This window comes from Eptesicus fuscus, chromosome 16 (genome assembly GCF_027574615.1).
Source record: "Eptesicus fuscus isolate TK198812 chromosome 16, DD_ASM_mEF_20220401, whole genome shotgun sequence".
Taxonomy (NCBI): Eukaryota; Metazoa; Chordata; class Mammalia; order Chiroptera; family Vespertilionidae; genus Eptesicus; species Eptesicus fuscus.
In genome coordinates, this window is record NC_072488.1 from 28,189,305 (window position 1) to 28,208,950 (window position 19,646).

The window sequence follows — 19,646 nt, forward strand, 5'->3', positions numbered from 1 at the left end:
CTGAGATCTTTAGGCTTGAAAAGCAAAAAAGAGACCAGTACCTGGGGACTGTGCTTTTCAAGCTTACGCAGCAGGATATGAAGAAAAGAGGTCAGGATTTGTGCTAATGGAACTGCAAAGAATAACGTATTTGTCAGAATATGAGACACAGTTATATTTAAGGAAAAGTTGACCTAAAATTGCTGACCATCTTCTTGTCTGATAGTGGAGCTTTTGCTTCACTCTAAACACTCCGACTTCTATTTTCATCACATATCCAAGAGCTCTTTTTCCTTTACTGAACAAGTTAGCTGTTCATGTTTATGGCATTTTCTTCATCTGTACTTCCACATCATGCCTGTGTAACTGCTCCCCCTCACATTCCTCTGTTTTTATCCACCTGAAATCTAACCTCATCCAAACACTGAATAAATCTTTCCTAAATGTAATATTCAAAGATGATAATCAATTTTTTCAAAGTGAAACTAATAAGAAATATATTTTGTATTATGATGAAACACACATGTGATCACAGAGACTCACACAAATTAAATTTCACTCCACAAATACTTATCATAAGCCACTGAATATATTTCATGATCCAAAGTAATGGTTTCCAAGATGCAGTACAGGGACCCCTTGGTGTGCCAAGATAATTATGGGAAATCCACAAAGTCAATTTTTTTTTTCCAAAACCATGCTAAACATTATTTGCCTTATTCACTCCCATTCTCTTTTGAGTGTATTTTTTAATTTTCCAGAAGCTACATTATATGATGATGCCATCATTCTGACAGCTAATAGAAGATATGCTTATTTTTTTCTCAGTTTTAATTTATAATTCAACAAATACCAATAAACACAATCACATAAACAAACACCCTTTGGACTTCTCAATAAATTTTAATCTTTTGCACTCGGATGTCGAGTGTGACTCGACATGGTTAGCATTAGAATAAAGGAATTGAGAAAAAAGCAAGCTAGTGCAAAGGGTTAAGAATATAAAGGTATCATGAGACCAAAATTCTGAGAACTGCTTATCTAAAAAGCAAGCTGCATTTTGAAAAACACTGTCAAACGGAATCTCACACACACACACACACACACACACACACACACACACACACACACACACATCCCTTTCTATAACTGTCTATTGCCTGCAAAACAAATGCAACCTGGCACCGAATGACTTCAAAAACTGTACTGTCCCTTAAAAACAAACTCTCTGCTCTCAAAAGGGAACTCTATTCTAAGTCCCCTAAACATGCCTTGTTCGCTTCTGTCTTTGAGTTTTACTTCTGTTTGTGAAATAACCTTAAGTCTATTTTCTGACAAGATAAATCCTGCCTGTGTGGACATCTGCAATTACTGGCTCTGCTTTATGCCCATTTTTTAAACAACTGACCCTTCAGGACTCTGGGTTCATGTGGCCCTAACTTTCCAAAGATCTGGGGAAGCCACAGTAGTCAATCAGAGCCCACCATCTCCCTGGCATGACTAGTACTTCCATGTGCATAATACGCAAGAAGGGCCAAACAGAAAGCTCTGCAGGGAGCAATGTCAATGATAGGGGAAGAAGGAATCATGCTCTTTCCTTTGAGATTGCTCACTATTAGAAAAGTAATGAGAAAACAAGACTGACTAAGCAATGGCTTAGGGCCACTGTAGGAAGAGCCTCACTCATATATATTTTAAATATATATATATATATAACCTTCCTTGACTAGAGATCTCTGTGTAATCTTTATCCCTTGTATGGCACTGCTTCCAATAATGCCTGTTACCATTATGCTCTGATGAAGACCCATACTGCCTACTAATGCCTGTCCATTCTCTTATAAGATACATTAATATATATTTTACTTTGCAATTAGTTTTATGTCTTTTTTTTTTCTTGCAAAATCAATAAGCACACAGAGGAATTGATTCTGCTTCTGAGTCTAAGTGGTATTTTTTTGTCTTTCCTACAACTCTAGGAAGACTCTAATTTTTAATATGTATTTTGGGATCCATTCACTTTAATTTTTTTTTCTTTGAGAATGATACCAATTGATGCTGGGTTGGTCATCTTAACATTTTTTTTTCACGTTTTCTTGGATTGCTGTGTCATGCACAGTTTTTCTTCATTTACATTTTGGAGAGAAAATGTTATCCTTTTCTCCACCAAAATATTATCCCTTTATAATCCCTTTGAGAAGACATACAACTTATACATGTTATATTAAGATAACATTCATACTATTTAAATAGAAACATAAAGTCTAAAGGAGCAATTGATATTCATAATAGAGAAAACATTGAAAATCCATCTCAGTACTGTCAGAATATCACAGTAATTGCGAAATGTGACCCTGTGTGAATTTCTGTAAGATGAAGACTGAATACACCACAAAGAGTAATCAATACTAGTACATCACATCCCGGATGTCCTAAGTGAGCAGGCTTCGCTATGCATGCTTGAGATTCACAATTAAGACACAGACTAAAAGCATTCAATGCTTCCATTACCTCCTTGCAGAATTATAAAGGACGCTAATCACATGCCTTCTCATGTTGAATTTAATTGTTCAACAGGTCATTAGGAAATTTTAAGGCATAACTTCATATTCTTAAAATTAGCACTTTTCAATTAACCAAACAGCATAACAAAATTACAAGGGTGAAAAAAAAAAAACTTAGTTAATATGACATAAACAGGAATTCATGAAGCTTACTACCTCTTGGTTCATTAATCATGATAGGATACCTCATTATTTAAAATACCACATTTAAAAATAAAATAGAAAAAGGGAGAGAACACTTAGAGCATGTTTTTTTATATCACCTTGGTTTATTTCATAAATAAAATTATAGCATATTTTGGGGTCAGATATAATCATTTTGTTCAATTTTCCACATGAAAGAAAAAATATTTTTATATAACCATGGAAAGTATTTAATATCTATTCAGACATATTTTAATACAAATGTATTCTATAAAATATGATATGTTAATATACATAATTTTACATGTTATATATAAGGTTAGTAATACATATATGTTTTTGTGAATCACTTAAATTGTCTTTTTTAAAAATATATTCATGTATACAAATACCACACATGGCCCAATAAAAAGAAATATAATCTCCATTATTTAAATTTTCAGTCAGGGAATACTACAGGTTTCAGAGAAATAAAGTTTATGCAAAACAATTTCTTTATTCATCCAAAATATTACACAATTAAAAAGTAGCATGAGCCTGTCCACACCATTAAGTGCACGCCTACTCTCCTTTGACCTATTTTCCAGAATCTAAGTCAGACTATAGAATATAGAATTTACCTAAGTCACTTCAGCCCTGTTATCTATCTATAAACCAAAGGTGTTGGACATTTACTATGCTACCTTAACTCAATTCACTTTATAAATCTGCTTCCTGTAAAAGGTCATGTCAAATTTGCCTTATTCAAAAAATTGCTTAAACATTAAAAATGAGGCATTCCTACCCTGGCAGGGTAGTTCAGTTGGCTGGAGCATCACATACAACAAAAGGTTGTGGGTTCGATTCCCAGTCAGGGCATATACACAGGTTTCAGTTTGATCTTCACTTAGGGTATGTACGGGAGTCAACCAATTCATGTTTCTCTCTCACATCTCTCTCTCTCTCCTCTTCCATCTCTCCCTCCCTCCCTCTCCTTCTCCATCTCCCTATCCCCTTTCCTCTCTCTAAAATCAATAAAAACATATCCTCAAGTGAGGATTTTAAAAAATTAGGCATTCTTCTATTCTTCTATTTTCAAAATGTTATGAATTCCAGATTTAAAAAAGTTCTAAGAAACAAAATCTCTTTCTTCAATACAGGTTGCAACACCTTGATGATTTTGCTAAACTAACAAGGTCATTTTCTGGACTAAAATTGGCTATCAGAAGGCACTATATCTTTCTACTGGTACTATAATGAGCTATACATGTTTAAGTGGGTGTTGTTGTTTTTTTTTTCAGTGTTCCAGAATTATATGATGTCCATTTTAAAAAAAATTAGGTGACAAGAAGATATGAAAAGATACTACCTGTAATTCCACTGTCCCAAAGAAAACACCATTAACATTTTGGTATATAACCTGCTAGAGAATGTGCTAGGTGTACCCGTTAATTATGCGGATTTTGTAATCAAAGAAAACATGATAATTTCAAGAGAAACATCAAAAGTGCTTTATTCAAAGTAATGTCCATCGCTAGCTACACATTTCCCCCATCTTTCACGTAATTTGTGGATACCGTCCCAATAGAACTTTTCTTGTTTTGAGGCAAACCATTCAGAGACCCAATTTTCCACTTCTTCGTAAGTTTTGAAGAGCTGCTCAGAAAGTGTGTGTGCCATCGATCAGAACAAGTGGGAATCTGAAGGAGCACGGTCTGGTGAATACAGCAGGTGGGTTAATACTTCCCAGGCAAGATCTTCTGACGTGTCTTTAACTGGTTTTGAAGTGTGAGATGGTGCGTTATCATGAAGCAAAATTACTTTGCTGTGTCTTCTGGAACATTCTGGTCGTTTCACGATCAAAGCGTGGTTCAAATTGAGACCCACATATAACATATAGATTATTATTTGTTGTCGGTAGCCATCAGTATTAATAGTTTCACCTGTTTTTAGAAGCTCATAATACACCACACCTTCCCGATCCCACCAAACGCAGAGCATTGTCTTATTTCCGAAATGATTTGGCCTTGCAGTGGATGTTGATGGTTGACCTGGATCAACCCATGGTTTTGTGCACTTGGGATTCTCAAAATAAATTCACTTTTCATTTCCAGTCACAATTTGATGCAAAAAATACTTTCTTTCATGCTGCTGAAGCAACATTTTACTGATGACTTTTCGGTTTTCCATTTGTCTTTCGTTCAGTTGATGTGGCACCCATTTTCCTTCCTTTAAAATCTTTCCCATTGCTTGTAAATGATCAGAAATTGTTTGCTGAGCAACATTTAATCTTCCTGCAAGTTGTTTTTGAGTTTGACACACATCTTCATCCAATAATGCTTGTAATTGTTGGTCTTCAAACTTTTTCGGTTGACCTGGATGTTCTTTGTCTTTCACATCGAAATCATCACTTTTAAAGCATTTAAACCAGCGTTCACAAGTATCTTGAAATGGCGCATGTTCACCATAAAGCTTCCTGAAGTATTTAGCAGCACTTTTCTTCAAAATAAAGTAATGAATTAAAATTTCCCACAAATGCTCTTTTTTTGGCACAAAATTCGACATTTTTAAGCGTAAAAATTTCTATGATGTTAACACCTTCAGAAAATTTGACATATGAAGTTTTGAAGCTTGTTGTCAATACAACAAAATAGCATACATATCAAATCGCATGTATATCAACATATGTGTAACTCCATCTATTGAAAGAAATCGGCATTAACCGGTATACCTAGTAGCATACAAATGAATATAATATATGCATATTGTAGATAGACTTATTTTTAAATGAACATACATTTTAATATTATTCCATAACCTGCTTTATTCACTTAGTAAACAATAACTATATTTTCACCTCAACAATACACATTTACATAATCTGTATCAATGTGCTATTTTTATTACTGAGCTTTAGCAAGAAGAGAGGGAGAGAGAGAGAGAAACATCAACTTGTTGTTCCACTTATTTATGCACTAATTGGTTGATTCTTGTATGTGCCCTGACCAAAGATTAAACCTGAAAATTTGATATTTTGGAACGATGCTCTAACCAACTGAGTTACCTGGCCAGGGTATATCAAACTTTTTTCATAATATGCTGTTAATGACTGTACCATAATTCAGCTAAATATCTTTCATTGGGTAATCAATCAGTCTCTTTCCTTCTAACTTCTGATATTGTAAACAATTCTGGGATGAATATCTGTTTAGTATCATCTGCACATCCTTCTAACTGTTTTGAATATAATATGTGGCTGATGCATGTTGTCCATATGTATTTATTGCAAGAATGATGGGATAAATGAATAAAGTAGTAAGTGTGGGTCTCAAAAATATCAATTTAAGGGGCATGTGTACTTGACAGTCTGATTTTGAGTCATCATTTCAAACACTGTTGTGCTTTTCCCTTTGAATTGTGACAAGCAAAGCACATGCTTAATTGTTAAATGTCTTTCACCCTTGGATGCTTCCTTAACATGTGTGACCTTGTGGGCTATCACTAATACTCTGTGAGATAATCTACCCAGCTGATGTTCTGATAAAGTCTGTGAGATAATCTACCCAGCTGATGTTCTGATAAAGTAGAAAAAACAAGATTACTGTTTTTTCAAAACATAAATTTTGACCTCACACTGTAATTTTCCTACATAAACTATTCGGAGTTACATGGGAATAAAATTTTTTCAGCCTAATTCATAAGTTCCACATTCTTTTCTAGAGTTTTCTAAATTTGACTTAATAAGCATCTACTGAGTATTTATGCCTAACATTATGCTAGTCACTATGGGGAATATTAAAAAGCTTGATAAAGCTAAAAGGGCATAATCTTATATGGCCATGAGTATGTTATTTGGGGACTAAATGAAAAAGAAATAACACCAGATTTCCTCTCTATCATGAGAAAAGGCCATGTGGCTCATGCTCCAGCTGAGACAAATAGAAGCAATATTTACACCAGTTGGAAGGAAGACAGAAGTTCTCACAGCAGACGAGGTGACAGCAATTCCAACCCTATTCTCAGTGCAGTATTCTTCCTGTTTAACAAACGACTTGGAAACTTGCCAGTTTCAGGTATGCTCATCTTTGGATAGTGGCCAGTTATTCACAATGAAACCAAAACAGAAGGCCAGATGTGCAACATATAAGAATAAGAAATTTTTTTCTGTTGATTATTTTATCATGATAGTGTGGAATGTAATTTATATAGCAAATTATAAATTATTGAACCTTATTCAACCTGTAGAACCCCATGGATTCTCACTGAGTACATTGCACAGGGAGGGATTCTATTTAGGCAATGAGAGGCTATTCAGAACACTACCAAATACCATCCAAGACTGGAATAAATTCAGTAACGTTTTCCTGTATCACTTCTTTGCCAACATTAATTTTCCATTTTCCTGTAAAGGGGGTGTGGGGATGAAGCATAAAAATGGTTTCAAACATCCATTTGTCCTCATTTGAACAGAAGTTGTCCCATGATTAGGAGCCAAATATTTTGTGTGATATCTTGTTTGTTCTCTGTAAACAACACAGTGAAACTGCTAAATATAACAGGATAAGTGAGAGGTAGCCAACAGCACAAATAAGCCAAACACCTACTTTAAGCTAGTTTTGCATATTAGTCTCTTAATTTTCTATTGTTGGTATGTTTTTACTAGAGTTAAAATTCTTCAAGTTAGGGAGAGTATGGTTAAAATTGTGAAAATCTGCCCTGGTTGGTATGGATCAGTTGGTTGGAGCATAGTCCAGCACACCAAAAGGTTTCAGGTTCAATCCATGGTCTGGGTGAGTATCAGAGGCAACAGATGGATGTTTCTCTCCCTGACCGCCACCCCCCTCCCTCCTCTCTCTCTAAAAGTCAATAAAATCATATTCTTGGGTGAGGATTTTTTAAAAAGTATAATCCCTCTTTGAAAAAAATCTGAAAGGCTGCTTTCTATAATCCGTATAAAGCTTTGTTCTGTCCTTTTCATCTTTTGAGTAAGTTATAAATATTAATTGATGAGGAATAGTGGCGGTAATTATGATAGTAATGAGCATCATTGTAAGATGTTAATCACTTGAATAAAACCAACTTTTATCATGAAGCAGATTTAGAAGATGGGAGTCAATAACTGCATGCAAGAATGGATTCTCTTTATTCAGTCAAGAAGATCTATAGACCTAGTGTAATATGATAATTATCACAATGTCACTGTGCCCCGAAATTTCTATAGGAGAAAAAGGCATTGATTAAACCCATTGTCCCAGGGAGCTTTTCTGCATTTTCCTATAAATATATTTATTTTAACTAAGACCACATTTCCTGCACATTTGCTCTGCAGGTTTGTATCCAGAAAGATTACTTGTGGTAGAAGAATGCCTAAATCTCAATAAATATATCCTTCCCTCCAGTTTAACAAATTGCCCTCAACCATTGTTATTTCTTCTAGGTACAGAGACCTACCATGGCATTAAAATACATATATGTAACACCAAATAGAGAATTATTATAGAAATCTTTTCTGAGATCATCTGGAATATAAGATGTAAGCTCTTCCTAGAGGCAGGAAACACCAGAAAGGCAAACTGGGTTCTGAAATAAAATGTTTATTTCCTAAAATTATAAAAAAAATCTATGCATTTTGGAAAACAGTCTCATCAGTCATTTGTATTGCCTGTTAATAGTGTGTTTTTTAAGTTATAGTTCCTATTTTTGTCATTTATCCACTAGTCATAAATTGATTCAAAAGTTCTTAATAACAGGAACAGTCCACAAAATAAATTCTTTGAGTTACAATGGCTTTTCTAGCTTTTGGCTCAGAAACTAGAAAAGGACATGGCAACCACAAACAAAGGGATTCCAGATGTGAGCATAGAGTTTTTCCTGGTGACAGGCATTTTTGCAAGCCCAGAGCCTAATAATTTTTTGGATAAAAGATGTGTGTGTGTGTGTGTGTGTGTGTGTGTGTGTGTGTGTGTGTGTGTAGTCTACACAGACAGAGGATTAAACATTTTTAACAATGTTTCACTGGTAGTAACAGAAATAAATCCAGATATATATATTTTAAAAATAGAAGAACAGTATCCCTGAATATAATTGACATAAATGCTTTTAATATTTGAATCTCAAAGAACATTTGAGCTTCCATTGTTCATTTTGGTTATTTATAGTAAACTTCAATTTCAACCTGGATGGAGAAGTAAACTATATAGAACTTAAACTGAATAACAATAACAAAAAAAAACCCCAAATAAGTAACAAAAAGGCAAAAAGCAATGAAGAAAAAACACACAGATTTATCTTATAATTTACCCTGCCAACTCCATTGTCTGAGTGATTTTTTACAATGATTAGCTAAAAACCATTTCTTTATAGTGATCTTTATTTAATTGCAAAAGAATTTCTAAAGGACAAATCAAGTCTATTAGGCTCCAAGAATAAATTACTTTAAGCAACTCTGCTTCTCTTCATTTCATTAATGAAAAGCCTATTTTAAACAAGCAAGTCATGCACTGAAACCATTCTGTTTTGTGCTTCATCAATAGTTAACTGTAGAATGTTCACTGGATATCTGCTCTGAGCCTAGGCAGTCTAAGAAATGATTCTAACCTGCCATCCAAAAAGACCTTTAATATTATTATTATTAACACAGTGCATTACATAAAGGAGATGCTTCAAAGATAGCAGTTAATGAATACCAGTAATAATTAAAATTTATCTGAACTTCACCTTCCAGAAACAACAAGGAGCACTTTTAACTCAAAGGCCATTCCACATCTCATCTAATTTTTTTCCTTTCACACTTAATTATAAAACTTGTTTCCTGACTAGAAAGCTGTGAAACTAGAAACATATAAAAACAATAAGAAATGTGTCCATATTTTTTATATATACTTGATCATTTTAACATATGCATAATAATCTGATTTTAAACCATCCACTAATAAATACTACAAATTTAAAATTCTTCCTTTTCCATTCTGGTTAATTAATTTGGTATTTTATTATTTGTAAACAAATAATTATAACTTCCTGAAGCTTTCTGAGAGCCATCAACCCTTTGCATTCTTTTCCAATTTATTTTCTTATTTACTCATTCGGTCATTCTATTTTAAAAATAAAGATCTGTGGACACACGGTGCAATATACAGATCTTATAACTGGAAACCTATATGTTCATGTTGAGCAATGTTGCCCCAATAAATTAAGAACAAGAAAGAAAGAAAAGCATAATGACAAAAATAAATAAAAAATAAAGATCAGTCGGTCTTAGGGTTTTATATGAAAGTCTATACAGTCATCAAATTACTAAAGCCAATCTTTCCCAATCAAAATTTACTCTAAATTTGTTATATTAAAATCTCTGATTACAAATCACAGAACGTTTACTGATTATTAATCCAAATATAGCATAGATCTCTTGACTTCTGTTTTTGCCATTTAAGTAAATACAATTAAATGTTCTTAAATTTATGTCTCTAAGATTACCTTCCCAATGAGAGGGGATGGAAGCTAATCTTTGCATTCAAGGTATGAGGAGTCCTTCTCATTTTCTCCTGGATACAATTTCTTTCCTTTTCCAGGGCCTCTATGTGGTGCTTCTCCAGCTCAGAAACTATTTCTTCCCTGTTTCAAAGGATGCCTGAATCAACATTTTCTGTGCATGCCTGATAAAAAGTACTGAAAGTCCCCACCCAGCGGCACCTGTCTTAACCTTTTCCTAGAATAAGAAACCACTGATATCACTATTTCCTTATGCTCTGAGGAACTCCTCAGAGGACAATTAACAAATTATTAATGACTGCTGGTACTCCTAGGGAAAGGTTCAACATTTATTTGTATATATACACAATTCAACAAAACAAAGATGAATATGTAACAGAGAATGTATGTGGCCAGCAATGCCAAAAATATTCACAACCTGAATAAAGAAAAAAAAAAGTTCCAATCCCTATATATTTTGCCTAATGTGTCACCTATTATAAAAAGAGCCTAGATTCCTACAAGAGATGCATAAAAAGAAAAAATATATATTGATTTTTTTTCTGCTGAATCATAGGCTGAAGGTTCTATAATTCAAGAAAGGACATATCTTTCAGAAATATTAAAAAAAGAAAATTCTCAGCAAATATGAACCAGTCTGTGTTCTAAGTGAAAAAAAAAGGATATTGACCTGTATCTTTAAAATCCATAAAGGCACCAAAATTGTGCTCTTAATTTAGCCAAAATGTTGTTATGCAAAGGAAGGCTTCTTTAGGGAATACCAACAAATCAACTAAATGGCATAGGGTAATTTGAAAGATAAACATTTTAAGGAGTAATTAGCTTGTACTCTACCCCAAATTTTATTTAGAGCTAAACAAAATTCACTCCTTCTATAAATACTTTATGAATAGATTTTAAAAAGTTTTAGTTATATACTATTGTGAGTTAAATCTACCCATGAAGTTTTTGGGAGATTGGATTGAGATTGAAGATTCATTCAATACCTGTCAATATTCGTTTCTGCTCCAAATATACTTTGAAAAGATCCTAAAGTGTACTAGAAAATGAAAGAGTGGCAGCAACAGCTAACAGATTTTAAAAGCTACCTTCAGAATAGAAAACAAATAGAAGTAAACCTTGAGTGAAGTAAATTCAGATATTAACACAGACTAAAATACATCTGGGGCAAAATGCTGTCAAATTGAGAGTGAAGAAAGCTCCAACCAGGAAATGCATTCAGACCAAGGGGCCAGTCAGTCCCTCCTCTCTGCCTGACTTCCTTCTCTGCTGCAGAGGAGAGAGAACTGCACAGCAATGACAATGACTTCCAGGGACAGCAATAAATGTGGGTTGAAGATGTGAACCAAGGGCTGCCCGGTCCTGAAGACAAACTATTGCCACACCTGGTCCTGCAAGTCCTCTACCCACTCCTCTACAACCACCACCATCCCTGTCATCATTGTCATTAACATCATTATCACCAACGATACCTATTGAACATGCCACATTTTAGGTGAATACTAAGCCATTTTTATGTATATTCTCTTATTATTAGATCCTTAACTCCATAAGGTATATATCATTATTAGCTCCATACCATAAACGAAAAAACTGAGACATGGAGGAGTTAAATCACTTTCTAAAGGTTATAGATAGCTTAGGTTGTAGAGGTGAATTCAAGCGTAGGTCTGTCCGGCTCCCAATCCCATTTACTTAACCACCAAAACAAGTTGTTTTTCTAAATTCTCAACATACAGACTAACAGTCAATATCACCAATATCCATACAGGGACTTTTCAAACACAGGTTAAGCAGAAAATTTAAAATTATTATTCATTAGAAGAAGATCAACATTCTGAAAGAGGGTACCAATTTCAACTGAAAGAAGAAATCACATTGGAAAAGGCAAAAAATATAAAAATAAATATATATAAATGTGAAGAAACTAAATAGGTCTTACTACCACTGAAAAGGAAAACAACTCAAAATATTGAAAAATAATTACAGGTTTACCCCACTATCTGCAAGCTTAGCATTCTTATGAAACCTTCCATAAGCCAAAATGGCATCAAGCAAAGAATCAATTCGCATTACTTTACATAGAAAAATGTTTGAGCATTCCCAGATCCAAAAAACAACCTACCAAATCATATCAAATAAGCTTAATCAGGTTCAGTTTTATGCTAAGTATAACACCCTTACAAACGCTCTTAGTCTTTTCTAAAACCTTAGGACACACCTTGCCAATGGATGAACAAAATAAATGGAGATAAAACACAGATGTTCACAGACACAATCAAAGAAGTGCACATAGGGATAGCCCATGGACACAGACAACAATGTGGTAAAGGCTGGGGTCGGGGAGGCTGGGTGGAGATGAGCAAAGAGGAAAAAAATGGGGGATATCTGTAATAATGTCAACACAAAAAACAAAGATTTAAAAAAAAATCCAGATGACAACTTTTTAAAAAAAGCAATAGGACATGGTGCTGAAATATGCTAAATGAAGTTTCCGAGGCAGGAGCTAGGCCGGGCCACTTGCATAGCTTGGGGTGTACAATGCCTCTATAACACTTCATTGCAAAACAAGTGCAGAACCCTGCTTTCACTTTTCCTCTCTTCTTGCAAAAGGAAAATCCTCTTCGATGTCTTTTAGTTAGCAAAAATAGTTACTAATGTAGATCGTTGGTAAAAGTGAAGTGGCATAACGCAAACATTCAAAAGGTGGGGGATACCTGTATAACACTTCTGAAATAAAAACTCTAGTATAGCCCTGGCTGGTTTGGCTCAGTGAATAGAGCATCAGCCTGCAGACTGAAGGGTTCCAGGTTCTATTCCAGTCAAAGGCAGATGCTTGGGTTGTGACCTTGATCCCCAGAGGAGGGCATGCAGAAGGCGGCCTATCAATGATTCTCTCTCATCATTGATGTTTCTCTCTCCCTCTCTCTCCCCTCGCTGAAATTAATAACAATAAAAAAACTCTAGCATAATAGTTTGGGCACAGCTACAATTCAAATTAATATAGTGGAAGATTGAGCTGAGACTCAAATATTTTGATTAAAATTTTAGAACATTTAGAAAGACTAACAGAGTATGTTTTTAAACGTGAAATAATTTTGAAGCTTTCTGATGAAAATCCAAAAGGTATCCAGAAAGAGAGAAATAAAAATTACCTACATAAGGGAAAAAAATCAGACTGGTATCAGACTTCTCATCTTCAACAGTGAATAATAGAAGACCATGAAGAGATAGAATTAAGTATCTGATTTTGAATCTAGAATCTTATACCCAAGTAATCCAACATCCAAACAAGATGTAAAATACAACTTTTTAAAAATCCGCAAGCATTGAGAGAGTCTAATATAAACAAAACCACTCAAAGAATTAATTGAGCTTGCACACCAGTAATGAAATATGAAGGATTCAAAGAAGAAAATATGGAGTATAAGGTATCAGTTCATGAAAAAGAAAGAATTAAAGTTGAAAAAGCAAATAGAACATGTTAGCAGAAAACATAAAAAAAACACTGAGATATGGGAGGCTGTGCCAAGTAAGAAACATAATCCAAAATCATAAAGAAAAATATTTGTGCATATAAAAAAATACAATTTAAAATTTCTAATGGTGGAGAGGCAATGTAAACAAACCTTTAAAAGCCAATATAAAACCTGGTGAACATATTTGCTCCCTGCATAACTGACAAAATATCAATACCCAGAGCATATGAAATATTTTCCAACTTTAAGAAAAATCAGCAAAGAAATAGAAAAATTACAGAGAAAAAAAAGCAAAACGAGTCAATAAATATGTAAGAAGATGCTCTAATCTCACTAGCCAGCAGGGAAATAAAGATCAAAACAGCAACATAATTTTATTCAGATTGGGACAAGGAAAACAGGATAATGTTCTGTCTTGGTGGAGTGCTTAAAACAAAAATATAATGCACTGATAATGTAAGTAAAAGTTAGGAGAGTCTCTTCTCCAGTAATTTGGTAGTAGTTAGTATTTCTTATCAATTTAATTCTTTCAAATCTATCACAATTTTTATTCACATATAAATATATATGCAACTATGTGTGTGTGAAATATGAACAAATAAGTACAGGATGCTCATGACAACATAGTTTTTGATAGTAAAAAAAGGAAAAAAGAAAAAAAAGAACAACAACACTGAAATAACCTAAATCTTAGCCAATGATGAAGTAGACATAAATCATATTCCATACAAGGAAACACTAATATACAGGTTTGTTTTTTAAGTTAAGATGGAGCCACCATATTTCCAAAATATAGGAAAAGGGAAAAAGCAACACACAGAAAAATGTTTGTAAGGTAGCCCTATTTGTTTTAAACGAAAACAAATTTATATACATAGATGTATATATAAGTAAATATACAGAAAAAAAAAAGATTTAAAAACTGCACTCCAAAATCATCATAATGCTTAGTAATGAGATTGGGACAGGAGTGGTGGCAATCTCTTCCCTTTAACTATATTTCTATAAGTTATTAAGCTTTCACAATGTACTTATATGACTTGTGCAGTTAAAAAAGCATCAAGGTTAGCAGATCAAATTATGACAGAGGGAGAGAACTATTTAAGAAATAAAAATTTTCATCTGGTCTGTATTAACCTTCACATTTTGTCATAATTTGAGGTTTAACAGTTTTTCATATGTTGATTGTTATCCAATCAACAATTTACTATCAAATATTAAGGATTTTCTGTTTGCATTAATACTATCATACAGTATTAAATAAAAAGTAATAAAAATAGAATAAAATTGCACCCCACAAATCTGGGTGATTTTTAAGTCATGGCCCTCATTTTCTTCTAAATATTCTCTTCCCAGTTACATGGAATCCACTTCTGATTATGTAATTTGTGAAATATGCTCTTTGCCCCATATTGAAGAACTGGAATTTACAAACTTAGAACAAAATAATGAATAAATGGATTATCTCTCTTGAGTGTGTGTTACCTTTATTTCAGGAAACAAGAATCTTACCACGGGAAAGGCCCAAAGTCCAGTCTTCATGACTGAAGTGCCTCTCCACTCTGCTTTCCATTTGTATGAATACACTGCAGGCAGCTTCTGAGAGTGGATGCGTATGTCCTGAGTTATTTTCGAACAAATGCAGTTTGTTTGGTTGGAAGAGTTGGTCAATGAATCAATAATAATTTAGGACCTGGGCATTTCTTTGGGGATTAATGGATAGCTAAGTAGAGCTATTCAAGCCAAAGACCATTAACCCCAATTGGTCCCTGTCCAGTGGTGGCAGCTGCAGAAAAGCAGGGCTACAAAATACAGACTTAACGTTTCCAGACTTCACTGGAATGTTTCCTTAGCAAGTATCTTTGTTACAAGCAATCCAAATGGATTGATTTCTGAGGCCAAGCTCACTATATTCTATTCAATTCAGAAAATCCATAAGTCTAAATCTGGATAGCTGCTATTGAAATCTTTATACACTACTCAGGTCTATCCGGGGAACTGGGATAGTTCTGATGCAACAGTGCTTCTCAGAATATGGATTATCCCATATTCTGTTAATCAAAACAAACCAGACCTATTTTGTCACTTGAGTGTCATCTATTCCTTGCTGTACCCTGCAACATTGAGGAATGTTCCCGGGGTATGCAAAAAGCATCCTAATTCCTGATCATCTCTTTTTTAACATCATTGGTCCCCATTTAATAATCCATCTGGTAAAGTACCCAAATTGAAATAATACGGATGTCTTTTGACAGAAACTATTTCTATTTATTTTCTACCCAAAGGAACACTTGATGAGTTTAACATTTGTAGTTTCACAGCTTTTACTATGACAAATTGGAAAATCAAACAAAAGAAGGCTAAGTCAAAAGGTTCTCACCAAGCAGAGAGGATCCTTTGGAAAATGAGTGTCACGACACACTAGCTTTAGATCAAACTAAGAAGTCGACGGCTCCACGTCCCCTCCCCTGTTTAATTTGTTATTCTATGCTATGGAAACCAACACAGCCATGCCTTGTATTGATGTGCAGTTCATTGGGGTTACTGTGACAGTTCACTGAGGCAGAGAGGGTTTACCACTAAGTTCTATGCAGGGAACCAGAATACAGGCTTTAGCAGCAGCTGCACCTGAAGTGCAAATGGCCCCACCCCTATTTGTCAGCCGTGTGAGGCTGCCTAAACTAGGTACCCTGCCTACAGCCCACTCTCCCTTCTGCAAAACAGGAAGAACAACAGTATCGGTTCCATCAGGTTATTATGAGGGTTAAATCAGATCATCCAAATAAACTCTTATCACAGTGGCTGGTGCATAGTAAGCACTCAACACAAACATGTTATTTTCCTTAATATTTCTGTTGCCCCAGTTTCACATCTTTCCTTCTTTATGTTACCCTCCCCTCCTTGTTTGAAATGTAGCTCATGTTTCTGCCTCTTCTGCCTTTTCTTCACTTTCACTTTCCCCTATTTCTTTCTTTCTTCTTTTTTTTTTTTACCCTCAGAAGGATTCTCTCTTCTTTGTTTCCATTTTTGATTCAGTGTTTTTAAGATATTATAAAAAATATGCTAATTTCTCCAAAGTGACGAGATGGTAGTAAGAATTAAGCCAAATATTTTGTAATTTGTGAAGTATCAGTTTAGTATGCTGACACAAGAAACAGATTTTATTCCTAGATAAGCATGCATTATATGCATGCACCTCATTATTCTGAATACATTAAATATTTGAGTATTTGAATGTTATTGCTAAAAGTTATTTTTAAGCTATAATTTACATATAGCTACATCACCCTATTCAGGTATACAGTTCCATGAATCCTGACAAATGCTTACAATAGTGTAACTATCAATGCAATCAAGATATCATTTCCAACCCTGCTCCCCAGGCAGGCACCTGGCAACCAGCAATTATTTTCTGCCCTACAGTTTTGTCTTGTCCAGCATATCATGTAAATAGAATAGTACAGTATGGGGATTCTGAGTTGGCTTCTTTCACTTCCTATTAAGCTAATCAGAGCCATCCATGCTGCTGCTTGGGTTATTTTGTTCTTTTTACTGTTGAATCTATACAATGTATGGCTGTACCTCAGTTAGTTTATCCATTCGTCAATTGATATGTAAGTTATTTCTAGATTTTAGTGATAATAATAAAGCCATTATAAACATCTAGTACAGATTTTAATTTTTGAAACAGAGACGGGAGAGGGGCAAGTGTATTTATTTGTCTTCACTAAGTATCTAGGAGCAGGAATGCTTGATAGTATGTTTAACTTTATTAGAAACTGCTAATGTGTTTCCCACAATATCATTATCATCCCTCATTCCTACCAGCAATGCATGAAAGTTTCAGTTGCTTCACATCCTTGGCAGAACTTGACATTGTCAGGTGTTTGGTTTTTTAATGTTAGTTAATAATAAAAATGTTGTACTTCATTTTTAATTTACATTTACTAATTACTAATGGTGTTGAGCACTGTTTTCATGTGCTTATTTATCATTCATCTATCTTCTTCAGAGAATTATTTGCTCAAATACTTTGATCACTTGTAATGTGTTCTTTGTCCTGTTATTATTGAGTTGTAGGAGTTTCTTATGTATTCAGCATACAAGCAATTATCAGAGAGAGAAATGTTTTTTCTACTTCTTGACTTTTTTTGTTAATCTTCACCTGAGGATATTTTTTCCATTTCTTTTCAGAGAGAGTAGAAGGGAGAAAGGGATTAGTAGAAGAGGAAGGGGGAGAGAGAGAGAGAGAGAGAGAGAGAGAGAGAGAGAGAGAGAGAGAGAGAGAGAGATATGAGAGAGACACATCAACTGGGGATAGGGTGAGAACCCGCAATTGAGGTCCATGCCCTTGATCAGGAATCGAATCCATGACCCTATGGTACGCAGGCTGATGTTCTAAACACTTAGCAACACTGGCCATGGCACTACTTTTTGACTTTTATTATTATTTTTTAATTATGTCTCTTGAAGTCTAGTGCTAGAAATTAATTTTTGGATGGTAAAAACTTTTATTTAAATTATTTCTTCACAATAATTTCCCCTATATAAATGCCCATGAAAATTCATGGCCATGTGCATTTATCTCCTCTTACAAATTCTTTTTAAATCTTGTTTCAAAAAATATGCACAGTGAACAGTTGAACTATTCTTTTGAATTCCTTGCCCCTTACCTTACTCTCTAAGGAAAAATACTTAAGTAAATGTTGGTTGCTCTGCGTAGTACAGAGGGGAGTCTGGATACTTACATGTTTTATTCTGTCACCAAACAGAGATGCAGGCATATCTTGTTTTTATTGCACTTCATTTTATTACATTTCACAGATGTGGTGTTTTTTACAAACCGAAGGCAAGACCCTCCAGAAACAAAAAGTTTATGACTTGCTTTATTGCTGTGGTCTTGAACTGAACTTGCAATATCTCCAAGGTATGCCTGTAGAAACTTCAACTTCTCATACCTCTCCTCTCCATTCTTAATACTTTTCCCATTTAGATTTGGATCCACATTCATTTCTGGATTCTATTTAATAATGTGATTTCTGCTCTCTCAACTCAATAAGCCAGGATCTTGCTAACTTTCTTTTTCTCCCACCAGTTCTTTCCCAGATCACATGCTCACATGCTGGTCAAGGTACTGTGAGTGTCATAAATAACAAACTTTCCCTGGTTGACATCTTAACATTTCCAAATCCTTGCTTTTCTCTCTGAGTTAAGTACAAGTGGAGGTAACAGAAAATAGTAGGGAAAAGATGGGGAATCCAATAGAACTGGGTCTGTGTTCTGGATCTCTATCATCATTCATTTGTTTATTTACTCTTTCCTTAATATATGTATGTATATATGTATCTATTCACTCATTCATTCATTCAGCAAATTATTTCTTGACCATCTGCTGTGTGCACCATTCTAGAAACTGGAAATACAGTAGTGAATGAGACAGATGTTTACCTTAAAAATCAGGTTTCTTATTATTCTGAATAATCTATAAGCTTTGCTGTGTTTTATTATTCTATTCTGAGACTAGGAAAGAAATTCTGAGCTTACACACTTAGCTTACTGAATGCAATAATTAAGTGACAGATACCAAAACATACACAGATATCTGTATTTTTAAGCAATGAGGTGAATGAGATATTATTTTTGACCTTCCCTTCCCCACTTCCTGCAAAGGTAGCCCCTTAAAAATATCTCTAAGGATGAAAACTCCATTTGTAGCATCTCACTGACATGGGTGCTTATGAGAATGGAGAACGGATGCTAACAGAAAGCCTAGGTAAACTGGCTTTCTGCTCAATATTATTCATAATCTATTGTAAATTTGATATTATTGTAATACTTTTGAATAAACCTCCAGCAGGGCAGGCTGCCTTTCAAATATCTTCACTCCTACACTAATGCTGTGCCTGTTCTCTCCAGTTCTCATTCATCCATGCATCCCCTTGTAAGTGGGCTTGGCACATGTCCATGAAGTCTTTGCCCTCCAAGGAGAAAGACTTGGAAAACAGGACCA

General features: G+C 34.5%; 1 protein-coding gene across 20 annotated transcripts in view; it reads right to left on the bottom strand.

The window, feature by feature from the left end:
• NRXN1 (neurexin 1) overlaps positions 1-19,646 on the bottom strand; it is a 999,171-nt gene that overhangs the window by 934,448 nt on the left and 45,077 nt on the right. The window contains exon 3 of one of the 20 annotated variants that reach the window (XM_054728028.1): positions 42-53. The exons of the other annotated variants lie outside the window; for them this stretch is intronic. Coding sequence (XP_054584003.1) covers positions 42-53 — 12 coding nt within the window. The remainder of the gene's footprint in view (positions 1-41; positions 54-19,646) is intronic. 20 annotated transcript variants of the gene reach the window in all.